The sequence below is a fragment of the Neophocaena asiaeorientalis genome, unplaced genomic scaffold, assembly GCF_003031525.2.
Source record: "Neophocaena asiaeorientalis asiaeorientalis breed wild unplaced genomic scaffold, Neophocaena_asiaeorientalis_V1.1 scaffold680, whole genome shotgun sequence".
Classification (NCBI taxonomy): Eukaryota; Metazoa; Chordata; class Mammalia; order Artiodactyla; family Phocoenidae; genus Neophocaena; species Neophocaena asiaeorientalis.
The window spans coordinates 51354-71382 of NW_020171816.1; the positions used below are offsets into that span (position 1 = coordinate 51354).

The window sequence follows — 20029 nt, forward strand, 5'->3', positions numbered from 1 at the left end:
ACCTCCCTCCCCAAGTTTCCCTCCCCCACCTCGGGGCCATCCAGGTTGCTGGATGAAACCGGAAGCGGCATCTGAGTGCGCCGCCCCGCCTCTTCCGGGGCTTCTGTAGGCGGGAGTGCGGGGTTTGGGTGGTGCTAGAGGCAGGGCACGGCTTCGCGGGGCAGCGGCGCCTCCTAGCGGGTCTTTGGCGCAACGCCGGAGCCGAGGCGGACCTAGCGCCCGCACCTCCCCGCAGTCCTCTCCTCTCCTCCCGACTGCCGCTCGCCATTACCCCCACCAGGCCTGCCTTCCCGTTTCGTTCTGCCTCCAGCCCTGGCCCCCGCCTCCGCCGATCTGCCCACTCGGTGGCCAGAGAGGCCCTCCCTCCATAGGGTAGTAACCGTTCGGTGTCCTCTGGCTCAGAGCCGTCCGTGGCGCCCCATGGCCCTTGCCCTGCTCTGACCCCATCCCTCCTGGCCTTCCTCCAGCCTTAGCCGCCCTCTCGGCCCATCCTCAGAACGTGCCATGACACATGCCTTCCTGCTTCTTCTGGTCCTGGCATCTTCGCCGCCTCCGTTCCAGGATGTTTTCTAGCCTCCACCCCGCAAATTCACAGCGGAGATTAAACACTGATTTGGTTGACTATCCCGGTGGGCACTTCCCCTGCTTCCTGAAGCTGGGGTGGCTCAGTGCCCATAGCCTGCGCTGAGCCTGGGGCCGCGTGCCGGTGCGATGTGGGGGCTCCGGGTGCCTTGCTGAGCTTGACCCCAGAGTAGATGTGGGCAGCATAAGGAGAGGAGCTGGGCGATGCTTGGTGGGGCTCCCAGAACGCTTGGTAAAGGGTGGGGCTGGGACTCGGCCCCTTCCTCCGCACCAGGAAGCCCTCCAAGGTCAGGCAGCTCATGGGGGGCCCAGGCCTGGCTCCCTGAGGACCCGGCCAAGTGTGGGACTGGCAGTTCCTCACCATCCCGCCCCGCCCCGCCCGGAGCCTTCTGCCTGCCCTCTTCCCATGCGCCAGCCAGGACGCCTTCCTGGACAGCCTTGGAGCCTCAGGGCCCCGCTTCACAGCCATAGCTGACCATCCCCACCACCAAGTCCTGTAACGTGTTGGGTGGGTCACTGCGCCGCCCAGACTCTGGCCGTTGACCGCCAGGGGGCAGCAGAGGCTGCCTTCTATGGATCTTCTGGGGCGGGGGTGGGGGTGGGGTGTGCGGGTTAAATCTAATCCTGTCCAGGTCCCGCTGTGCGTGGCAGGGCAGGTTTGCAGCCTTGTATGGTTTTGAAAGCAGTTTTGTTCTTTCCGATTTTTCCCAGGGCTACTTTTTCTTCCTAAGTAGCTTGCAGTCTATTATTACTGTTCCACGTCATTTGAAAGTTAGTTGCTGGATGACTTTAAACTGAGGTCAAGGCAGAGATCTGGAAGAGTCTTCTGGGTCCCTGCATATGCTCTTTGATGTCCCTGGCTTCATCGTGGACCCATGATGTTCCTAGCTACCAGCAATTGGCCTGGCCAGGCCAGGCTGTGGCCACCCTGCGTGTTCCCTGATGCGACTGCCCAACCTCCGTGTACTGTCTTCCAGCTCAGTACTTCCAGGGCTCTGGCCCAGAAGTCCTTCACCTGCCTCCAGCCCACCACGCTGCCAGCTTCTTCGAATCTCTTACCCTCAATAGCTGCTTCTTCCCAGTCTTCCATAAACGCCTCTGTTGGCCCTGCTCCTCTCACTTCACACAAATTGTCTACACTTTATCTTTTCTTTTCTACCTCTCTTTCCTCTACCCTCTCCAGGCAGGCTTGCCCCTCCCTCCACAAAAAAAACCCTAGTCAGGGTCCTTAGTGACCTACACGTTGCTGGACCCAGTGGTCTGTGCTCCACCCTCACCTGCTTGAGCAGCTGATGCTTGTCTGGTTCCCAGGAGCCCACATTCTCCTGGGTTTCCTCCCACCTCCTGGCTGCTCCCTCCAGCTTTTTTGCTGGTTCCACCTCATCTCTCCTACCTCCTAACAGAGGAATGTTCCAGGGCTCATTCCCTACTGCTGCCCTCCTCCTTCCAAACCCATCTGCCCCCATCACATCCAGGAGCCTGGCTTTAAGTACCAATCCACACTCTTTATCTCCCAGATCCAAAGCTCCAGCACTGGTCACTCTACTGAACTTGAGTCACACACCTAGCAGCAAACATGGCATTTCCACTTTGATGTCCAGTCAGTGTTTTAAACTTTTCATGGGCAAAATTGATCTCCCTCCCAAGCCTACTCCTCCCCCCGCCTCCCTCAGCAGATACAGTGGCAAGTTGGAGTCACTCTGTACTTGTCTCTGCCCTTCCCCTCATACGTACCCAAGCCATCAGGGAATCCTTCAGGATATGCCCAACGTCTCATCCCAACTCTGCCACTACCTGGGCTGAAACACCTGATATGTTTGTCTGGAACAACTGTAGTAGCCCTTGTGTCAGTGTCACCCTTGGCTCCCCATCTCCCACCCCAGAGTCTAGTCTCAATGCAGCAGCCAGAATAATCCATTTAAAACCTAGAGTTGCTACTGAGTCAGATCCTGCCCCCTCCACTGTTCAGGACCTGGCATTGGCTCTTGCCTTTTCCATAGAAAAATCCAAAGTCCTATGGTGGCTGGCATGGTCCCACAACATCCCCTCATTAGCCCCCAATCGCCCCTTCTACCCTCTCCCACCTCTCTCAGCATCAGCCTCGATGGCTTCCTGGCTGCTCCTCTCCCAAGCCGGCACATTCTGCCTCAGGGCTTTGCACTGGCTGATCCCTTTGGATGGAATGTTCCCTGCAGACATCTGCATGGCTTTCTCCCTCTCCAAGTTCTGATCAAACATCCCTTCCTCAGTGAGGCCCACCCTGACCCACCTCCCAACCCTTGTTCTTTTTTAATTTTATTTGGCTGCACCACGTGGCATGTGGGATCTTAGTTCCCCGACCGGGGATCAAACTCGTGTCCCCTGCATTGGGAGCGCGGAGTCTTAACCACTGGACCGCCAGGGAAGCCAGCCCCTAACCCTTATTCTTCATTGTCCTTTACTCCTTATACTACTGATCATCTGCTAACAAACGATATAACTTACTGATTATGTCTCATGTTTCTGGTCTGAATCCAATCCCCCACCTATAAGTCCAAGGAAGGCAGAGCTCTTCACTTTGTTCATTGCTGTACATACAGGTGCTAGAAGAGCACCTGGCACATAGGAAATCTTAATAAATACTTGTCAAATGAGTGAACAATGAATTCCTTTTCAGTTGATAGGCGAATATGTGCACACAGGTGAGAAGGGTGCAGGCAGGGGCAGCTGCTGGTCAGGGAGACCAAGGCCTATGCTTTGGCCCTTTTTCCTGGTCTGTATTATCTTATTTTTCTGTTACAAGCAGTCATAAGAAAAGAAATATTGACGACCTCTGTGCTGCTCTAATTTTGGGGTTTTTTTTTTTTTTGGCTGCACCACACGGCTTGTGGGATCTTAGTTCCCCGACCAGGAATTGAACCCGGGCCCTCAACAGTGAGAGCACAGAGTCCTAACAACTGGACCGCCAGGGAATTCCTGCTCTAATTTGTTAACATTTCAGATTTAAAAATTTTTTTTCAGAGCAAATTTTAAAAAGCAAACCAGAAGAAAAAAGACCTGGGAAATTCTTCAAAACATACAAAAATGCTTAGTGATGACCAAGGGCCTGCAGACGCATCCTCGTGGAGGCGGAATGGCTGGAACTTGACAGTCAGAGATACTCATTTTCAAACAGTCTTGTGGACACTTGACTTTTCGATATAGTGTAGTGGCCACATTGCCTGCCCCCTTGCCCCTGGAGCCTGCTGCCCAGCAATCAGTCTGGAGGAGAACTTGCTTGGAGGTGGCCTCCAGGGGCCAGGGTCCTTCCTCCACCCCAGCTGTGTATATGTGGGTGAGTGTGTAAGTGTGTGGCAGCGGGGAGGGGTAGGTGGAGCGACTTTCAGCTCATCCCCCTGGTCTGAGAGGCCTGAAGCCAGGCTTGGGGTCTTAAGAGATTCCAGGCAGTCCTGCTGCTGCTCTGACCTGCAGCCTTCTTTGGATGGAGGGAGGTTGAGAAAAGATCCCCGGGGTCTGTCAGCAGGATGGACCCTGCCCTTTATTGCCTCCTGCTCCACAGGAGCCAAGGGTCTCAGGCAGGGCCATGGCCCCACCTGACGAGGAAGACGCCAGAGACCTCCAGAGGGCAGCCTTGCATGCCAGGGGCACTCTGGGCTGCGGCCACCACTAGGCCAGTGTCCAGCTCTTTTCTGGGGCCACGGGGCTCCTGAGTGAGTCCCCAGGCTGGAGTCAGGCGCCTGGGGCTGTTGAGAACCAGACTCAGGAAGCCCCCCTCTGATCAGCTGGCACTGCCATGGGCCTAGCAGCCACCAGCTTGAGGAAGTTCTTTCTTCAGGGGTTTCTCAAGCCGGCAGCTGCCTTGCCAGTTCAAACTGGATTTTTCCTGCTGCCCTTTCCCTGGCCGCCTAGCCGGGTGCAGGGTCTCTCCTAATGAGGGTTTGATGCCAAGGCCTGGGCAGCTCTGTCCTGCTGGGTCCCAGCTGATTCAGGCCTGCCTCAGGCAATGGGCAGCTTCCCAGTCCCACCCGGGCCAGGCCACCTGGGGCTGCCCTGCATCCTTGCGGCTCTTGCCCTGCCTTGGACTCCCCCACTCAAAACTCAGGCCTCACATACAGGCAATCACTAACCCACCTTTATTCGTAGTAGGTTTTACTATTAATAAAAGATTAGCCTGACAGGGCACAGGACCCCTGGACTTTTGTCCCCAGATTTAAGGCATTGGCAGAGGGTTGACATGGCAGCTAGGGAGGGCAGGGGGCCCTTCTGCAGGGCTTCTGCAGGGCTCAGCTGCCCCCAGCTCAGACCCTCCCTGGAAGCTGCTGGGGATGCACCTCACGTTGCCTCCTTCCGGAGGCCTCTCTCTGTCCCATTTCCTGGGGCCTCATTAATTCCTCCCCACCTCACCCCGTGAGAAAGCAGGTCTGTGCTGAGCCTGGCCCAGGCCCAGAGCTGGGTCTCAGCACACCACTGGCTGGTTTGGGAGGCAGGGTCGGGGTGGAGTAGGGGACTCACCCTGTCCCCACCCTTATCCCAGGGAAAAAGGCAGGGCAGGCCTCCATCACCATCCATGTCCCGGCTCCCACACCACTTTCCAGGAACCCAGGGACCATGGAGATCAAGAATATAAAGCACAGCTGGTCTTATGTATAATATTTATAAAAGGGGGCTGCCAGCCTCTCCATCCCTGCCTCAGATTGGCCCCTGGGGTCTCTGGCTCCCAGGGGCAGACACGTTCTGGGCCTCAGCTTCTTTCTTCTCCCAGCAGTGGAATGTGAGCTATGGCCTGGGCTTGGGGTGGGGGGAGTCCCAGCCTCCCCAGGACTGGTGAAAGACCAGGAAAGTGGTCCCTTGGGGTGTCCACACCAGCCTCACCCTCAAGCATAGGGTGAGGGGGTTCTGCTCCCAGTGGAGGGGATGGGAAAGAGGACCAGATTATCCAAGGGCCTGAGCCCACGAAAGGGGCCTAGGTGACAGAAGGAGGAAAGGCAAGCAGGCTGAGGGAGATGAAGCCCCAGGGTGCAGACCATGACCCAGGAGCAAGGTGGCGGGATGACTGCAGGCCTAATTCAGCTCTTTGTGCCCCTACAGGCTATGTGACCTTAGGGGGCAGCTGCTGGGCCTCAGTCTATGCACCTGTGCAAAGAGAATAAGGGGCTTGGGTGGGACCTGAGGCAGCAGGAAGGGAGCAGGGGTACAGCCCCACCTTGCTCCCAGCTCAGGAAGCTCCTGTAGGCCAGGAGCTCAGCAGGGTAGTGGCCCGAGGGCCTTGGTCCTGGCTCTAACAAAAACTTCGACAGAGAGGACATGGGGCAGGGCCAAATGCCATAGTGTTCACCACGTCTTTCTCTTCCCCCTCCAACTGGCCACTGGATGGGAGCAGGGGCTGAAGAGTCTGGGCAAGGGTAGGAGGACAAGTAGACAGAACAGGATGGGGGTCATCCTAGTGGCTTCCTCCATGCCGACTGGTCCCCGAGATCCAGTCAATAATGATGAAGCTCAAGCTCATGGTCATCAGCAAGAGGCCAAGGGCAGCAAAACAAAGGGCCTGTGGGGTCAGAAGTCAGGGTCAGGTCTGAGGTCAGGGCAGCCCCCTCATCCCCACACTAGCACACCAACCCCCAGGCCCTTCGCACCAGGATTTTGGGGGTAGATCTTGCAGGTTCCTTCTCTGTGGGCATGATGCGAAAGTAGAAGATGGCAGGGAAGATGAAGATGAGGCATGGGGCAGATGTGGCACCTGCAAAGAATAAGGCATGGCCACCACTGGCTCACGTCCACCTATTGGCTAAGGTTCAGGGTGGACCCTTTAATGAGATCAAACATTCCTTGATGAGGGAGTCTCGTCTCGAGACTCCACTGGAGAGCTCTGTCTGATTCTGGAGAGCCCATCAGCCCCTCCCCTTGTTCTCTGTCTACCAGGATAGAAGGCTAGTGCCTTTGGTGTCAGAAAACTCTGTCAGTGAATGAAGCTGGCAAAGAGAAAAGGTAGACCAAGAGACAGAGATGAAGTTTGAGGATATTGGGCCCCTGGGTATAGCTATTCCTGAAGGCTTTTCCATTAATTGAGCCAATACGTTACTTTCTGTATAATTCATTTTGAGTTGGCTTTCAGACATACAGAACCAAGAGTCCTGTCAGTGATATCAATGATACTCAGCCCCCAGGTCTGTGTGTTGGTCCTTGCAGAGCTGGGTTGCGGAGTCAGTCTCCTGAGTTGGGTCACCCCAAAGATGGCTCAGAATTGTTTGATCTTCCCACTCAGAGCCCCAACTGGGACAGTTGGACAGAACCCTAAACCTATAATCCCATGATCCTGGGGCCCAGTCAAGGCTCTCCACTTAACAGCTATATGGCTCTCCCTTAATCGCTCTAAACTTCCTCATATGTGAGGTGGGGACAAGAACCAATGAGATCCTCAGTGAAGGCCCCTGGACCCTTGGGCTCCATTCCATCCTCCAGCACCCCCAGCAAGGGTAACTGACTCGGTGGCTCTGAGCCCTCAAAATGGATTAGGAGAGCCTTAAGAACAAATCTCAGATGGGAGGCCAAGCTGTGCACATGGCCAGCAGCCATCACTTAAACGTAGGGGACGAGCTTAGGAATCTGCCAGCGTCTGCAGAAGGGAAGTTCTCTGGGGCAGTGCCCTGCCTCCATTCACAGCAGGGCCAGACCCTTACCGATGACCCCGAAGATGCCCAGGATGTTGGGGGCAAAGATGACCAGCAGGTTGATACAAGTGAGCAGGCCAACAGCAATGAGCACATGCCGCAACCAGCTGAACTCGCGGTCCTGAAACAGCATCTGCTGGAGGGCGCGGCGCACCTGGGAAGCAGGGTGGGGAGAGTCGTCAATCTGTCAGCCCCATCAGTCCCACCCCGCCAGTGGTCTGGCCACCTGGCCACTTGCACATTGGCTCACCGGAAACAGAACAATTGGCACTGTGAGTGTGACTGCCGTCAGCACGGCCACGCGCACACACAGGATCAGCACATCAAACGGGTCCACCTTGTTGTAGGTGTGCAGCAGCTCCGACTCCACGCTGTCTGTGGCAGGCAGGGAGGGTGGTCAGCAGGAGGTCCAGGGATGGGGTTGGGCTCTGAGCCTGGGTTGACCCTGACACTGAGGAGTGGCAACACACCTCCACAGCTGCAGGGCACAGTTAGGCATCACAGACCTAATGAACGCCTATAGTATGCAGGGTGCCATGGCCACTGGCCAGCCCCTTGCCCCCCAGCCTGGCCTCTGCCTCTGCCCCCACGGTCCAGCCATACCGTAGAAGGTGAGGTAGCCGAAGAGGGCGGCCAGGAAGTACATGACATACATGACGGCGATGGACAGGTTGGAGATGTGCTGCATCTTCCTCTTGGAGGGGCTATGGGGCAGCAGGGGAGGGGATTGGTGCCAAGCTGGGCCACATTGGGAAACCCCCATGTGTCCTGGGGTCTCTCTCTGGCACCACACCCTCACCATCTGGTAGCTGAGGGAGCCTCCTTCTTGCCCCCGGTCGCCCCTTGTGGCAGCCATGGAGACCTTGGATAAAATGACTTGGCTCCTGTCACTCTTTCCTCCCTTTAGGACCATATCCATTCTCCCCTGACCAACTCAAGGCAGCCCCCTCCCCCTCTCCCAGCCACGGATACCTACTCCTTGAGCTCTGTATAGATGGGCAGCACCTCAGGGTGGCAGACAAAGGCGAAAGCCATGATGGGGATCGTGTATGCCGTCTGGCAAAACAGGGATTCTGTGTCAGAACAGCCCCTGACACTCTCACCAGGCCCACTGCCCCCTCCCTGGTCTGTTGCAACCTGTGTGTTGAGGGTGAAGTAGCTCGGGGTGCAGAAGGCTGCGGCCTCCGTCTCAACCTGCAGCCCCGCCTCCTCCTTGATGACCTCCACGAGGCTGAAGTTGCCTGTCACGTTGGCTAAACTGGGGGACAGCGGGCAGGGCACGTGGAACTTTTTGTAGATGACCTAGGTGGGGGCAGGGAAGGATGAGGGTATCAGGGCCAGGCTAGGCTGCCTGTGGAGTCACTGTGAAGCCACATCTAGATCAGGACTGGAGGAGCTGCCTTCTGACCCAGGCTTCCCAGAAAGACCTGCCCCCCTCCCTTGGCCAGCGTGGCGGAGGGGGTCACTCACTGCAATTAGGAAGAACACCATGCAGCTGAGAGAGAAGCCACTGGAGTAGCCTAGGTAGCCTGTAAAGTTGGGGAGGGGGGTGGTGAGACCAAAGGTCCCCTCCCATGCATCCCTCTAAGGCCCTGGCCCTGCCACACTCACCAAGCTGCCGCATCAGTGCCAGAGGCAGAATGACGATGACAGAGACCAGGATCACCAGGTAGTTTCCATTCATGTACCAGTCCCTGCAGGGATGGGAGTGGGGAGCTGATGTTACAGTCCACTCAGCCTCGGGTGATGGGGCCGCCTGACCCCCAGCCGGGGTTACCTGTGGTGCCACTGAGTGATCTCTGAAGAATACATGTCCACAGCTCTGAGCCTCCCTTTCCCCATCTGCAAAATGGGCCCACTCCCAACACTCTCCTGGACAAGGTGAGGACTAATACACTCAGCTCCTGCTTGGTAACCATTACAATTACAGTCACTGTGGTTGTTTTTCCTAGGACACACAGGTCTGGGTCCATCCTCCCCATGGAGTGGCCCCAAGGGGCCCGGGGGGGTGGGTGGGATGAAAGGACCTGGGTCTGAGGCATTTTCCGTGGGGGTCTCAGGGACTTGCCAACCACCTGAGCTCCTTGTGGTTCCCCCCAGCATCTGCATCCTGCATCATCCTGCCCCACGCCCCCAATGGACAGTGGACACAGGGAGCTAAAGGGATGAGGAATGAGACCTTCCTTCAAGGGCAAACCCAAAGGCCAACTCCTTGGGAAAGGCCCCCAGGGCCTGGCGGCAGAATCCTGGCTGTTTCCTTCCTCCCAGAGCTACTTGCAGCCATGCAGCCTTTCTGCTTGCCGGGGCTGTATTGTCAAGGGCAGGGCCTGGCTATCTTCTCTGCTCCTACCCACAGAACATGCTTATGCCATGAGAACTGGCTAAACTGATGATAGGCAACTGGGACACTGTAGGCTTAATTTCTTGGTTGGGGCGAGGTGGTGGGGAGGCTAACACCCAAGCCACGGTCAGGAATAGCAGGAGCTTAGCGCTAAGCCTGAGGTTCTCAGGTGCTCTCTGCTCACAAGCTGGGTCCACGGCTAGGCGGGCCGGCTTCCTCAGCCTCAGACTACCCCCTGCCCCACATGGCCCTCCTGGGAGTCTTCCCCAAGGTGCTTCATAAACAAGTGTGCACTGAATGGTAGCTCTGCCAGCAGCTCTCTGCGCCCCACCTCCACCCTGTCTTGTCTCTCCCACTAGCCCAGCCTGGGCTCTGCTAGTGGTGGACATAGAGGGTTAGACTAGGGCCTCCCACCCTCACCCAGCCCCGCCCCACCCTGGGGCTCACGAGGTCCGCTCCTCCAGGTTCAGGAAGGTCTGTATGACAAGGGGCAGCTCGGACTTGATGATGTACAGGTAGCTGGACATGGCTGGGGGGAGAGAGGCAGGTCAGCCAAACCAGCCAGCCTTCAGCCTGTCCACCGTCCATCACCTGCCCATCAGCCTCACCTCCGATGTTCTGCAGCGCAATGGCCAGGGCTGCCGCCAGCTTTCCTGGGGTCCCAAAGGCACGGTAGCCCAGCTGCTCATAGGCACGGATGCCTGTGGGGACAGGGAATCAGGACAGTCAGGAGTGCTCTCCCCAGCCCACCCCTCCCTGCTACAGGCCAGGTTTGGGGCTCACCCACGATCCCTGAGGACTTGAGTAGCAGGTGGATGGAGTAGCTGGAGAGCAAGGCGACGGCTGTCAACAGGAACCTGGGGAAGGTGGACGAAAAGAGGTTGCTGGGGCTCCTCTGGCAGGCAGGGGGCAATGAGCTCCGGGATGCCTGGGTGTGCGGGGTCTGTGACCGAGGTGTCTGGACCCCCAACATGTGTGGATGCAAACTCAGCAGGCCCCAGGGGTGGTGAACATCACCTGGGCTGACCCAGGGTGGCCATGACCCAGAGGGGATCAGATAGGGCACCATCGCCCCTTGAGATCTTGGAAGAAACATGTTTTCCATTTAGGCTGCAGGGCAGAGCTCTGAGGTAAGGACACGTGTACCCACAGAAGGCCTGGCCATGGGGTTTATCCATCATGTGTAAATGTAGTAGGACAGACTCAGTCCTGTTAGGCTGGCCCCGTGTTGTCATCTCAGCAGGTTTACTGGGAAATAAGGTATACTTGTCTGGCCACGGCTGTTTTTTTCAGCTGTGGTTTGGGTTGAGTGTAAGTGCCCACCCAGTGCAGCCTGGGTCTTGTGACAGGAAACTGGCAGGTCCTGGGAGGTCAGGATTGGTGACCTGTTTAGGGCTCCTATCTTTAGAAGGTTTGCTGAGGGCACTCACAGGAAAAGGATGATGCCCGTATTGGCCATGGCGTAGGCAAGCCCCAGGATACCACTGCCCATGATGGCGTTACTGAGGTTGAACACTGACATCCCGAATGATGTCTTCCCCTCGAACTGCAGGCACCAGAGTGAGACGGGAGGGGTGGGATGAGTTAGCAAGTTGTGGAGGGTAAATCAACATTCCCTCGCACCATCCCTTGGCCTCCCATCGCTGCCCCATAGCACCTCATTACTGCCCTCAAGCTCCCAGGGGTGCCCCCGAGCCCCTGACGGCCACCCCTGCTCACATCAGTGAAGTGTGGCTCCTTGCTGGGACTTTTTGGTAGGAAGCCTTCACCCTCAACACAGATCCGTCCAGGGCCCTCGACCCTGCAGGCACAGACCAGCCAGGCAGCTCAGCTCCAGCCCCTTGCCCTGCACCCTGCCCTGCCCTAAGCCATGAATGAGTCCCTCGCTCACCTCTGGTTGCCAGCCGTGGGGGTGGCGACAGGGAGTAGCCCCTCCAAGTGTTTGCCGTTGGGTACCAACTCTACCATCTCCGTCTGCAGAGGTGCCTCCATGGCTCAGGGACCACCACCAGGAACACTGGCTCTCACACTGATGCAGTCAGAAGTCTACAGAGCAGGCAGTCCCTCTGGTTATCCCCGCTCCTTGGGCTCACAGCCCAGACTCCCACAGGAAGTGTGCAGCTGTAGCACACCTCCCAGAAGTTCACTGAGGACATACATGTTCATGCAGCTCTGCCTGCTGCCACCCTGGAACCTGCCATTGAGGGGCAGAGCTCGGATACCTGAGTTCTCCAGGACATTCTGAGGCGACACCTCAGCCAGTACCTAGCACTCCCCTGCCACATATACATACCAACCCAGGCAAGCCCTTGGGGCCTCAGTTTCACCATCTGTGAAGTAAAGCTCAGTTGGATGACCTAAGTTCAGAGCCCAGTGGTGTCAGGACCCCAGGAGGCTGAGTCCCAGGCCACCAGACCCCACTCTGGGGATGGGTCCTGGACTGATTGCCCCTCCCTGATGTTAATACTGGGAGACAGTTTCCTGTGCCCTGTGTGCCAGGGGCCTCCTAGCCAACCTAGAATGGCGCTGCCCGACGGCTGGAGGCCTCGGGAGAGGGCGAGGGCTGTGGGCCCTGTTCCCAGCCACCCGGCGGGCTTTGCTGGCAGCCAGAACAAAGGTCCCTCTGTGGGCTGAGAGCTGGCGCTGGGAACGGCAGGCGCAGAGGCTACCCCCCCGGAGCCAGGAGGCCTAAGGCGGTGCTGGGTGGCTGGACACCTGGACCCTGCCCGCTTGGCTGCAAAGGGCCCTCAGGGGCCTTCCAGGAAATGGGTGCCCTGGGGCCCAGTTCTTTGGGCCACACAGGCCTCACCCTCCGCACAGCTCTGGCCTCAGGGCCATGTTCTCTTTCAAGCCTCTCCTCCCCTGCTGGGGAACACCCCACCCTTAGGTACCCACACTTTGAGGAGACTCCCCACTTCCTGGAGTCCCAGGTCAGGAACTCAGAACCTTGGCCAGCTGTAGATGGGCCTGGACCACTGGATCAGTCTTCCCTTCCCTGTGCTCAGGGCATAGCTCTGCTGGACCCCAAAGGGATCAGCTCCCCTCCTCCCCAGGCCCAACTCTGCCCGCTGCCCAGACAACTCGCTAGCCCCTCTCCCATCACTGGCGCTGGGAGCCACCTAGCCCATGCCCAGAAGGTACCTGGGCATAGTGTCCCCAGGATCTATAAGGACATCCTGAAGGCCAGATAGGCCAGCAGGAGATCTGAGGCCAGAGTGGAGACCAGGGAGGGGGCAGCACTGCCAGGCAGGTCAGCCAGAGGCTAGTCTTGATGTCATGGCAGCCCCTCCACTTGGGAACCCTGAATCCTGCCCCAAATCCCCCATCCCCACTCCAGATCCTGAGGGTCTCAGGTCTGCTCCTGAAGCTGGAGCACCAGGGGTCTCAAACTCAGCATTCAGGGCTAGGGTGGGTAGGAGAGGCTAGGCTCAGGACTCGGGCCTCAGGCCACAGGCCCTGGTGTTCTGGAGGCAGCAGCCACACAGAACTGACCAGAGGACCTCCCTGCAATGGCCCCAGGCAGCCCCAAGCCAGAGTTCAGATCCTAGGTACCTCAGTCCTGAGTACCCCATACCTGGCACCCTTGGACCCCTCAACCTACCTCTCCTTCCTCTGATGCTGGCATCTGAACCCTTCTCTCCTCCAGCCTGTCCACATAGGATCATGACAATTTGAACATCTCTTCTAACGCCCTCTTCCCCTGGACCAGAGTCCCTAAGGTAAGCCTATCTTCTTCATGACCCTGCCCTGAGCCTCGCCAACAGCACCCCTCCAAGGATACCAGCACCTGGTCTCCAGAGTCACTCCAGAGTGCCCCCTGGCTCTCAGCTGGGGTTGCCCTTGCCTGGCCTTCCGCCCGGGGCAGGCTTGGACAGGCCCTCCGAGTGTGCTGAGTCAGCAGCCTGGACAAAGCACTCTTCTCTGCCTTAATATTCTTCCCTAGTAGCCAGGCAATGCCTCCAGGGAGACCACAGCCCATGGCATGGTCATGGCCAAAGTGCCTGAGGCCCTGGCTCCAGGCTCCCCATCCCCTCAAGCAGGACCTGGGCCTAGACCTTCAGGTCCTGCCTATTACTCACGACCAGTCACTGATGGGTCTCAGGCTGGCCTGAGATCCCAGAGAGGACATGGAATACCCCTCTTCAAGTGGCTTCCAGTCTGGAAGGGACAAAACCCACATAGACATCCCCCACCCTATGGCTCCTGCAGGGGAACCCCAGCACATAGTGTGGCTTTTAACCAAGCCACATAGTGCTGGGACTCAAAAAAGAAGAGAGAGGGGCATCAAGGAAGGCTTCCTGGAGGAGGAGGTGAGGGAGCCAGTTCTGAAATTCCAGCAGGAGCCCCCAGGATGTGGAAACAAGAAAGAGTATCTCAAGCAGAGTGCACAGCATGGGCAAAGGCCCTGAGGTATGGTATAAGGCAGGCTGTGAGGATAGAATGAAGGTTCCGTGGCTATAGACAAGCCTGAAAGGGCCTTGAAGTCAAGGTCAAGGAATCTGTACTTCAGTTAGGGCAAGGCTAAGGGCTGGGGGGCCAGGGTAGAGATTAGTACTGGCCTGACATGTGGACCTCCAGGCATTTCCTGAGGCTGGGCAGCCCATTTTTGAGAGTTCCTGTCTCTCAGGCCTGCCGCCTGCCAGGCTCCTTTGCATCGGGTATCGGAGTAGATTCAGGGGATAGCCCCTGCCTGAGGAAAGCTGCCAGCAGATTCTGACCAACTGTGGGAAAAGCCCAGATGGACACTCTGGATCTGAGGCCTGACCTGGCCCTGCCTCACCATGTGACCATGGACAAAGTATTCCCCACTCAGGACCTCAGTGTCTTCCTGTCTTCTGGGGGTTCTGTGAGGTTTGACCAAAGGTGGGGACAGAGTGAGAAGCCTCCCTGAGGACTTCGCCCCCAGAGCAGACTACAGGCTCCCAGAGAGGGATCAGGCTCTTGGGTGGGGAGATCACTACGACCTTGGGCAGATCATCAGAATGGCATCTGTCATGGGTGTAGCATCGGTTCAGGCAGTAAATCGATGGTCCAGGCCACTGCCCTGGGGCCTGTTTGCTCTGTGGAGAGATAAGGCGGGGGTGCAGAAGCCATGGGGATAGCATAGCAGGTAATGCCCGCCCACGCAAACATCACAGGGTGAGAATTCGTCAGGCACACCTCCTCGACAGGCGTTGAGTTTGGCTAATTAAAGATTTCGAGATCCAGGAATCCAGGCCACCGTGGGGCCACTGCTTGTGTCACCTGCTATGGGAAGCTAACCTCTCTGTCCCCACATCCAGGGCCTTGGAGCCACCAGGGCTCTGAGCCCGGCTTTCCTCCCCAGTGTTCAGGGACGTGAGTGGGTCTGCAGTAGCAGGCTAACTACAGGGACACAGTCACACTGTCCTTCTTCCCTCGGTTCTGTAGCCACATGTGCTGGTGGAGGCACAGACCCCACAGAGCTTGCTGCCATGGCCCCCAGTCTCCTTGTGCCTGGGCAGCCCTCACCTTAGCTCAGATCTCAGGTGAGAGGCGGCTGGCCTGGCTTAAGGGTCCACTGTGGTCATCCCTGGGGGCCCACGGATGAGGGCTGCCCCCAGTTCTAGTTCACCAGTCCTTACTTACCACTCCCCTCATTAGCTGAGAGAAGGTGACCCTCCCTAGAGCCCCTTTGCCCACCCGCTTCTCCAGGTTTCAGAAGGATAACACCCTCCTCGGACAAGCTATCAGTTAACAGGGAAACTGGATTCAACAGACACATCTGGATTGTATGTTCTCAAGGCAAGAGTCACAGAGATTGGTGTGGAGCTGATTGCTGAGGTCAGGGGTCTAGGGACAGGGTGTGTGCGCGGGGTGTTCGGGACGCGGGAGGATACTAAAACAAACCCCTTGCCCCTCCACCAGACCCACAACTCCAGATTTTGACCTCAGCAGATCCAGTCTTCCATCCACTACTCCCCCATTGCCAACAACACCGAGTAAGTGGCTAGTGTGTGGCCAACATACGGCTGGTACTGAGCGGGTAGCATGCAGGAGGGGAAGGTAAATGGTGCAGAGCACTGATGTGTTGGCCACACCAGCCCCTCATCCCCTAGCTCTCTGGTCCGGTGCTTCTGTGTTCCGGGTATCCGGAAGTGTCTAGGAGGATCTGAGGGCCCCAGCTGGGGCCGGAAGATGGACTTTCCTGTGACAGGGTACATTTTCTAAACCTAACAGATGCTTAGCATTGGGCCTATCCCCAGACACCTAGGCCTCCCCTTCTGCCCACCCCTGGACCCTCCTTGCTCAGATTGCCCCCAGTGGAAGCTGCAGTCGGAACCTCTTGCCTCAAGACTGGGCCAGAGCCAGCAGCAGCCCCCCCCTCCCCCGCCCACTGCCAGCCTGCTGAGAAGGATGTGCAGCCTGAGGCTCAGCTGAGGCAAAGGACAGGACATCACGTGCCTGTGGCCCCCCCAGGGGCAGGGGAGACCCCGAGCCAGCCAGCCCAAACTCCTCCCTGCTGACTCGGAATCCCCTGGAGGCGGCCAAATATTTGGACAGCCGGACTTCTGGCCCCAAAGAAAGCCGGAGCGGGGGCCTGGGGCAGCTCAGGACTCACTGGAGACCCCGATGGGGGGGCAGGAGGCAAGGTCAGCCCAGAGGAGAGGCGCCATCCAATGTCAGGAAGAAGCAGAGAGAGTCAGAGGGAGGGAAGAGAGAGACAGGGAGAGAAAACACACACACATGATATCTGTGTCCATGCATACTGATCCAGACCAAGAGACAGGCACGGGGAGATAAAAGAAATGCAGACGGATCTAGAGGGACACAGATAGAGAAGAATACACAGAGGGATGGGTGGATAGACATTCAGACAGGGAGACAGACAACCAGATAAGTGAGAGACAGATCGACAGAGATGGCCAACCATTTAGAGATAGCCAGATGGAGAAAGAGACAGAGAGACAGCAAGACAAGACAGAGCATCCCAGAAGGTGCAAGAAGTAGAGGGAGCCAGAGGCCCAGGTGAGGGGGCAGCAGGCCCAGTGGGCACTGCAGGGATGCCACAGGAAATGCAGACGGATCTAGAGGGACACAGATAGAGAAGAATACACAGAGGGATGGGTGGATAGACATTCAGACAGGGAGACAGACAACCAGATAAGTGAGAGACAGATCGACAGAGATGGCCAACCATTTAGAGATAGCCAGATGGAGAAAGAGACAGAGAGACAGCAAGACAAGACAGAGCATCCCAGAAGGTGCAAGAAGTAGAGGGAGCCAGAGGCCCAGGTGAGGGGGCAGCAGGCCCAGTGGGCACTGCAGGGATGCCACAGCATTTCCAGGTTCCTACAAGGGCAGGTTATGCTCCCATTAGCCAGGTGCAGACATCCAGAGGGTGGGGCTGAGCCCACTGGGGCCACAGGCCAGGCCCAGCTGGAAAGCTCAGAGCCCCCTAGTCCAGCACCCACGGCTTGCCTACCCACACAATAGGAAAGGTATACGGAGACGACAGTCAGTTGAAGTGACCCCCATCCTCAGCAGCCATGCACGTGTGTAGACGTGCTGGCTGAGAGGCTGTGTACAGGACGTGGCCCGCAGAGCGGAAATTCAAATCCAAGCCACCCCAGGCCGCTGGCCGGAAAGCCCCTCCTGCCCAGCAGCTGGTCCTTCCCTTCGGCCCCCAGAAGCCCTGCCTGGTCCTCTAGAGCGCCCCCACCATGCATCTGTCTTATCCAAAGTCCAGCCCTCCATCCACCAGATTGAGTGTGCACAGGCACACAGTAGGTACTCAGTAAATATTAAATGAATGGAATGGGTTCAAGGTCTTTGGCAAGCCTCCACCCCATTTCACCTGCTCCAAGTGGTGCCTGGCTCCCCAGCCATGTCTGCACTGGAACATCCTCCTGCAGTGCCCCTATCCTATTATGGTATAGACTGCACATCCCACCCCAGTTTTCTGTGCACACAGATGCCAAAACTGTACCTCTCTTGTAGCCAACCACTTCCCCAAAACATTTTCCCCCTCAGACTGAGTGCCTGCACCCTGCCCAGCCCAGACTTTCAGGGTGCACTCAGTTCGGCTCAAAAACCTTCCCTGCCCCCACCCAGAGACCATGAACCACCCAGCTTGTCCTGTTGCACCTCAGTTTCTCCACTTTTCCAGGGCTCTAAGGCTACTTGCTAGGGCAGCAGGCACTAGGACAGGAGCAACCAGCTCTCATGCTCTTGCCACCTGGAGCCTGGATGGGGGGCGGTGTTTGTGACATGGGCCCAAAGAACCAGTACAGAACAAAGGGTGGCTTGGGAAGCCAGTGAGGACAGTGGCTCTATGGGCCCAGGCAGAACAAAGTTCTGAGATGTACACCCTCACCCTCCCCAGAGACACAGCCCCCAGCCCTCAACCTCAAGGAGTCCGAGATTCTCATTACTGATCCCAGCATTCCAGCCCTCTTAGGAATGTGCCAGGCCTGGCCTCATCCACCCCTGATTTTTCCCACCTTTGGTGCTTCCTGCAGGAAGCCTTCCATGTTTGTGCAGAACCTCCCCCTCTCAAAATGGACCTGTCCTTGGATCTCTCCAGCTTGCTATGCTCCAGACTGAGAACCTCTGAGGCATTTGCTTCCTTTCCAGAAGGAAGTGAGCCCCCATGCCAGACTGTGTACTAAAGAGGAAGGGCCCCTTTCAGGTCCAGCACAGTGGCTGAAGGCAGTCATGGAAGGAAGGACAGGACTGGCAGGCTGAAAGAAGGATGGGCCTGGGTCGAGGTGGCTCCCACGGTGCAAGGACCTTTGACTTAGTCTCCCTCAGACCTGTCCCAAAGCCTACACCTGGGCTCAGGGCTCAGGTCACTGTGGGGGGAAAGGATGGATTCCCACAGGCCCCGCCCCTGGCCTCCCCCTCCCCGGGTGTAAACAAACGCACGCACTCGCTGTGGCCAATCGAAGGGGCCAATCGGGTGGGGGCGGGCTCCTACAAACCTAGTCCCGGTCCTTTCCCTCCGCCCCTGAACGCACTGTCAGCTCTAGGAGCTCAGACCGAGCCCCGCCCTCAATCCAGGGAGCCACGCTCGCCCTGTGCCCGCCGTGCCCGCTGGCCTGGCTGCAAATGGCACGGACTCTGGGACCAACATGTGCCACGCGGCCCCTCAGGCTGCCTGGACCGATCTGCCCTCAAGCCCCTGCCTAACGCAGCGGGATAAATATACCCTGACGCCCGGCGTGCCAGCGGGCCGATTTGCTTGTCAGGCGCCCGTCGGGGCAGCGCTCCAGGGCCTGCTCCCGGCCCTCTTAGGCCCCCCTCCGGGCCCTCTCGAGCTCGCGCCCTTGGACCGTGCCTCGGGAAACCCATCGCGTGCCACCCTAGCCCCCAACAAGGCGTCCTGTGACCCCAGCCCTGGGTGCCGCCGACCTCCTGCTATCCCGCCCGGCCCTGCGAGAGGCCCCAAGACCACGAGGTGCTCCTCCCAGGACACTAGCTCAAGCTGGGAGCTGGCGGGTCCCCAGACCTGCGCCTGGAGCGCTCGGGGCTTTGGCTCCCCAGAGGCTGGGGCGCCTGCCCGGAGCCAGGGCGGGCGAGGGGACCTGCCCAGAGCCCAGCTCTGGACGCGAAAGCGGACAGTAGGGCTCTGCCCGCTCGGTGCCCCTGGACGGGGGGGTCGGCGCCCCCAGCAGTACCTGGCCTCGCGGGTGAGGACGCGCGATGCTCCGCTCGGGCCGGTGCTGTCCGCTCTGCTCCCGGCTGAGCGCAGCGGCAGGGGATGAAGGGCGCTCGGCCCCGCCCCCGGCCCGCCCCTGGCCCGCCAATCCCCCGCGGCCAGCAGGAGGAGGGGCAGGTCTGCGGAGAGGCGGGGGCCCTCCACTGGCCTGGAGCAAAGGGGCAGCCCGAGCGCTAAGGAACCTTAGGAGAGCAGCTGCTGCGGGAGGGGCTCAGTTGAATCTTGTTGGGGGAATGCTTTAGTCCAAAGCAGATTCTCTCTGAGGTCTCTGAGCGCCCCCTAAGCCCTGAAATGCTCTGCCCTCACTTCCCTCAAGCCAGAAGGGGCTCTTCAGCTAAGAGGAATGGGAACAGGGCCATGCTTAATCTCAGCGAAGGATGCCTTGAATGGGGGACTTTCACATCACTTAGGCACAAGATGTCTTTTCTGCCTGCCTCACCCTTCCCAAGCAGAGGTGGGATAGGGTGAGGACAGGGGTTCCCTGCATCAATTCTGTCTTCACTCCAGATACTCAGAAGAGATTGAGGGTAGACAAGGGTAGGGGCAGTGAGGACGGGGCGGGGGCGGGCAGGGGGTGCGGGAAGCAAGTCTTGGAGTCTTGGCTCACGCTGAGCCTTGTCTGGATCTCCCTGGCCATGCCCCCATTTCCTTATTTCTAAAGAGTAGGAGAGGGGCTTCCCTGGTGGCGCAGTGGTTGAGAGTCCGCCTTCCGATGCAGGGGACACGGGTTTGTGCCCCGGTCCAGGAAGATCCCACATGCCGCGGAGCGGCTGGGCCCGT

The 20029-nt window shown here is 58.2% G+C and overlaps 1 protein-coding gene across 3 annotated transcripts; it reads right to left on the reverse strand.

The window, feature by feature from the left end:
• Window positions 1-4675: 4675 nt before the first annotated feature.
• SLC38A3 (solute carrier family 38 member 3) lies at window positions 4676-19282 on the reverse strand. 3 transcript variants are annotated; one of them, XM_024737899.1, is made up of 16 exons: window positions 19209-19282; window positions 11462-11616; window positions 11290-11371; window positions 11001-11116; window positions 10354-10427; window positions 10179-10271; window positions 10018-10099; window positions 8841-8923; window positions 8700-8758; window positions 8367-8531; window positions 8206-8285; window positions 7833-7933; window positions 7480-7604; window positions 7239-7383; window positions 6195-6298; window positions 4676-6106 (listed from the first exon to the last, which is right to left on the reverse strand). In XM_024737899.1, exons 2-16 carry the CDS (start codon window positions 11560-11562, stop codon window positions 6002-6004), a joined length of 1515 nt encoding a protein of 504 aa, XP_024593667.1. In that variant the 5' UTR covers window positions 11563-11616; window positions 19209-19282; the 3' UTR covers window positions 4676-6001. The 3 variants fall into 3 exon arrangements, with proteins under 3 accessions (XP_024593667.1, XP_024593662.1, XP_024593655.1); XM_024737894.1 differs by adding an exon at window positions 14535-14630 and having other exon boundaries at window positions 8206-8531; window positions 19209-19244; XM_024737887.1 differs by having other exon boundaries at window positions 8206-8531.
• Between the last annotated feature and the right edge of the window lie 747 nt (window positions 19283-20029).

Excerpts from the sequence above, each read along its gene's own strand:
- SLC38A3 (XM_024737887.1), bottom strand. The coding sequence starts at position 11,562 with ATGGAGGCACCTCTGCAGACGGAGATGGTAGAGTTGGTACCCAACGGC. Across the intron at positions 8,759-8,840 it reads GGCACTGATGCGGCAGCTTG|GCTACCTAGGCTACTCCAGT; the intron begins GTGAGTGTGGCA and ends CCAACTTTACAG. Across the intron at positions 7,605-7,832 it reads CGGCTACCTCACCTTCTACG|ACAGCGTGGAGTCGGAGCTG; the intron begins GTATGGCTGGAC and ends TGCCTGCCACAG.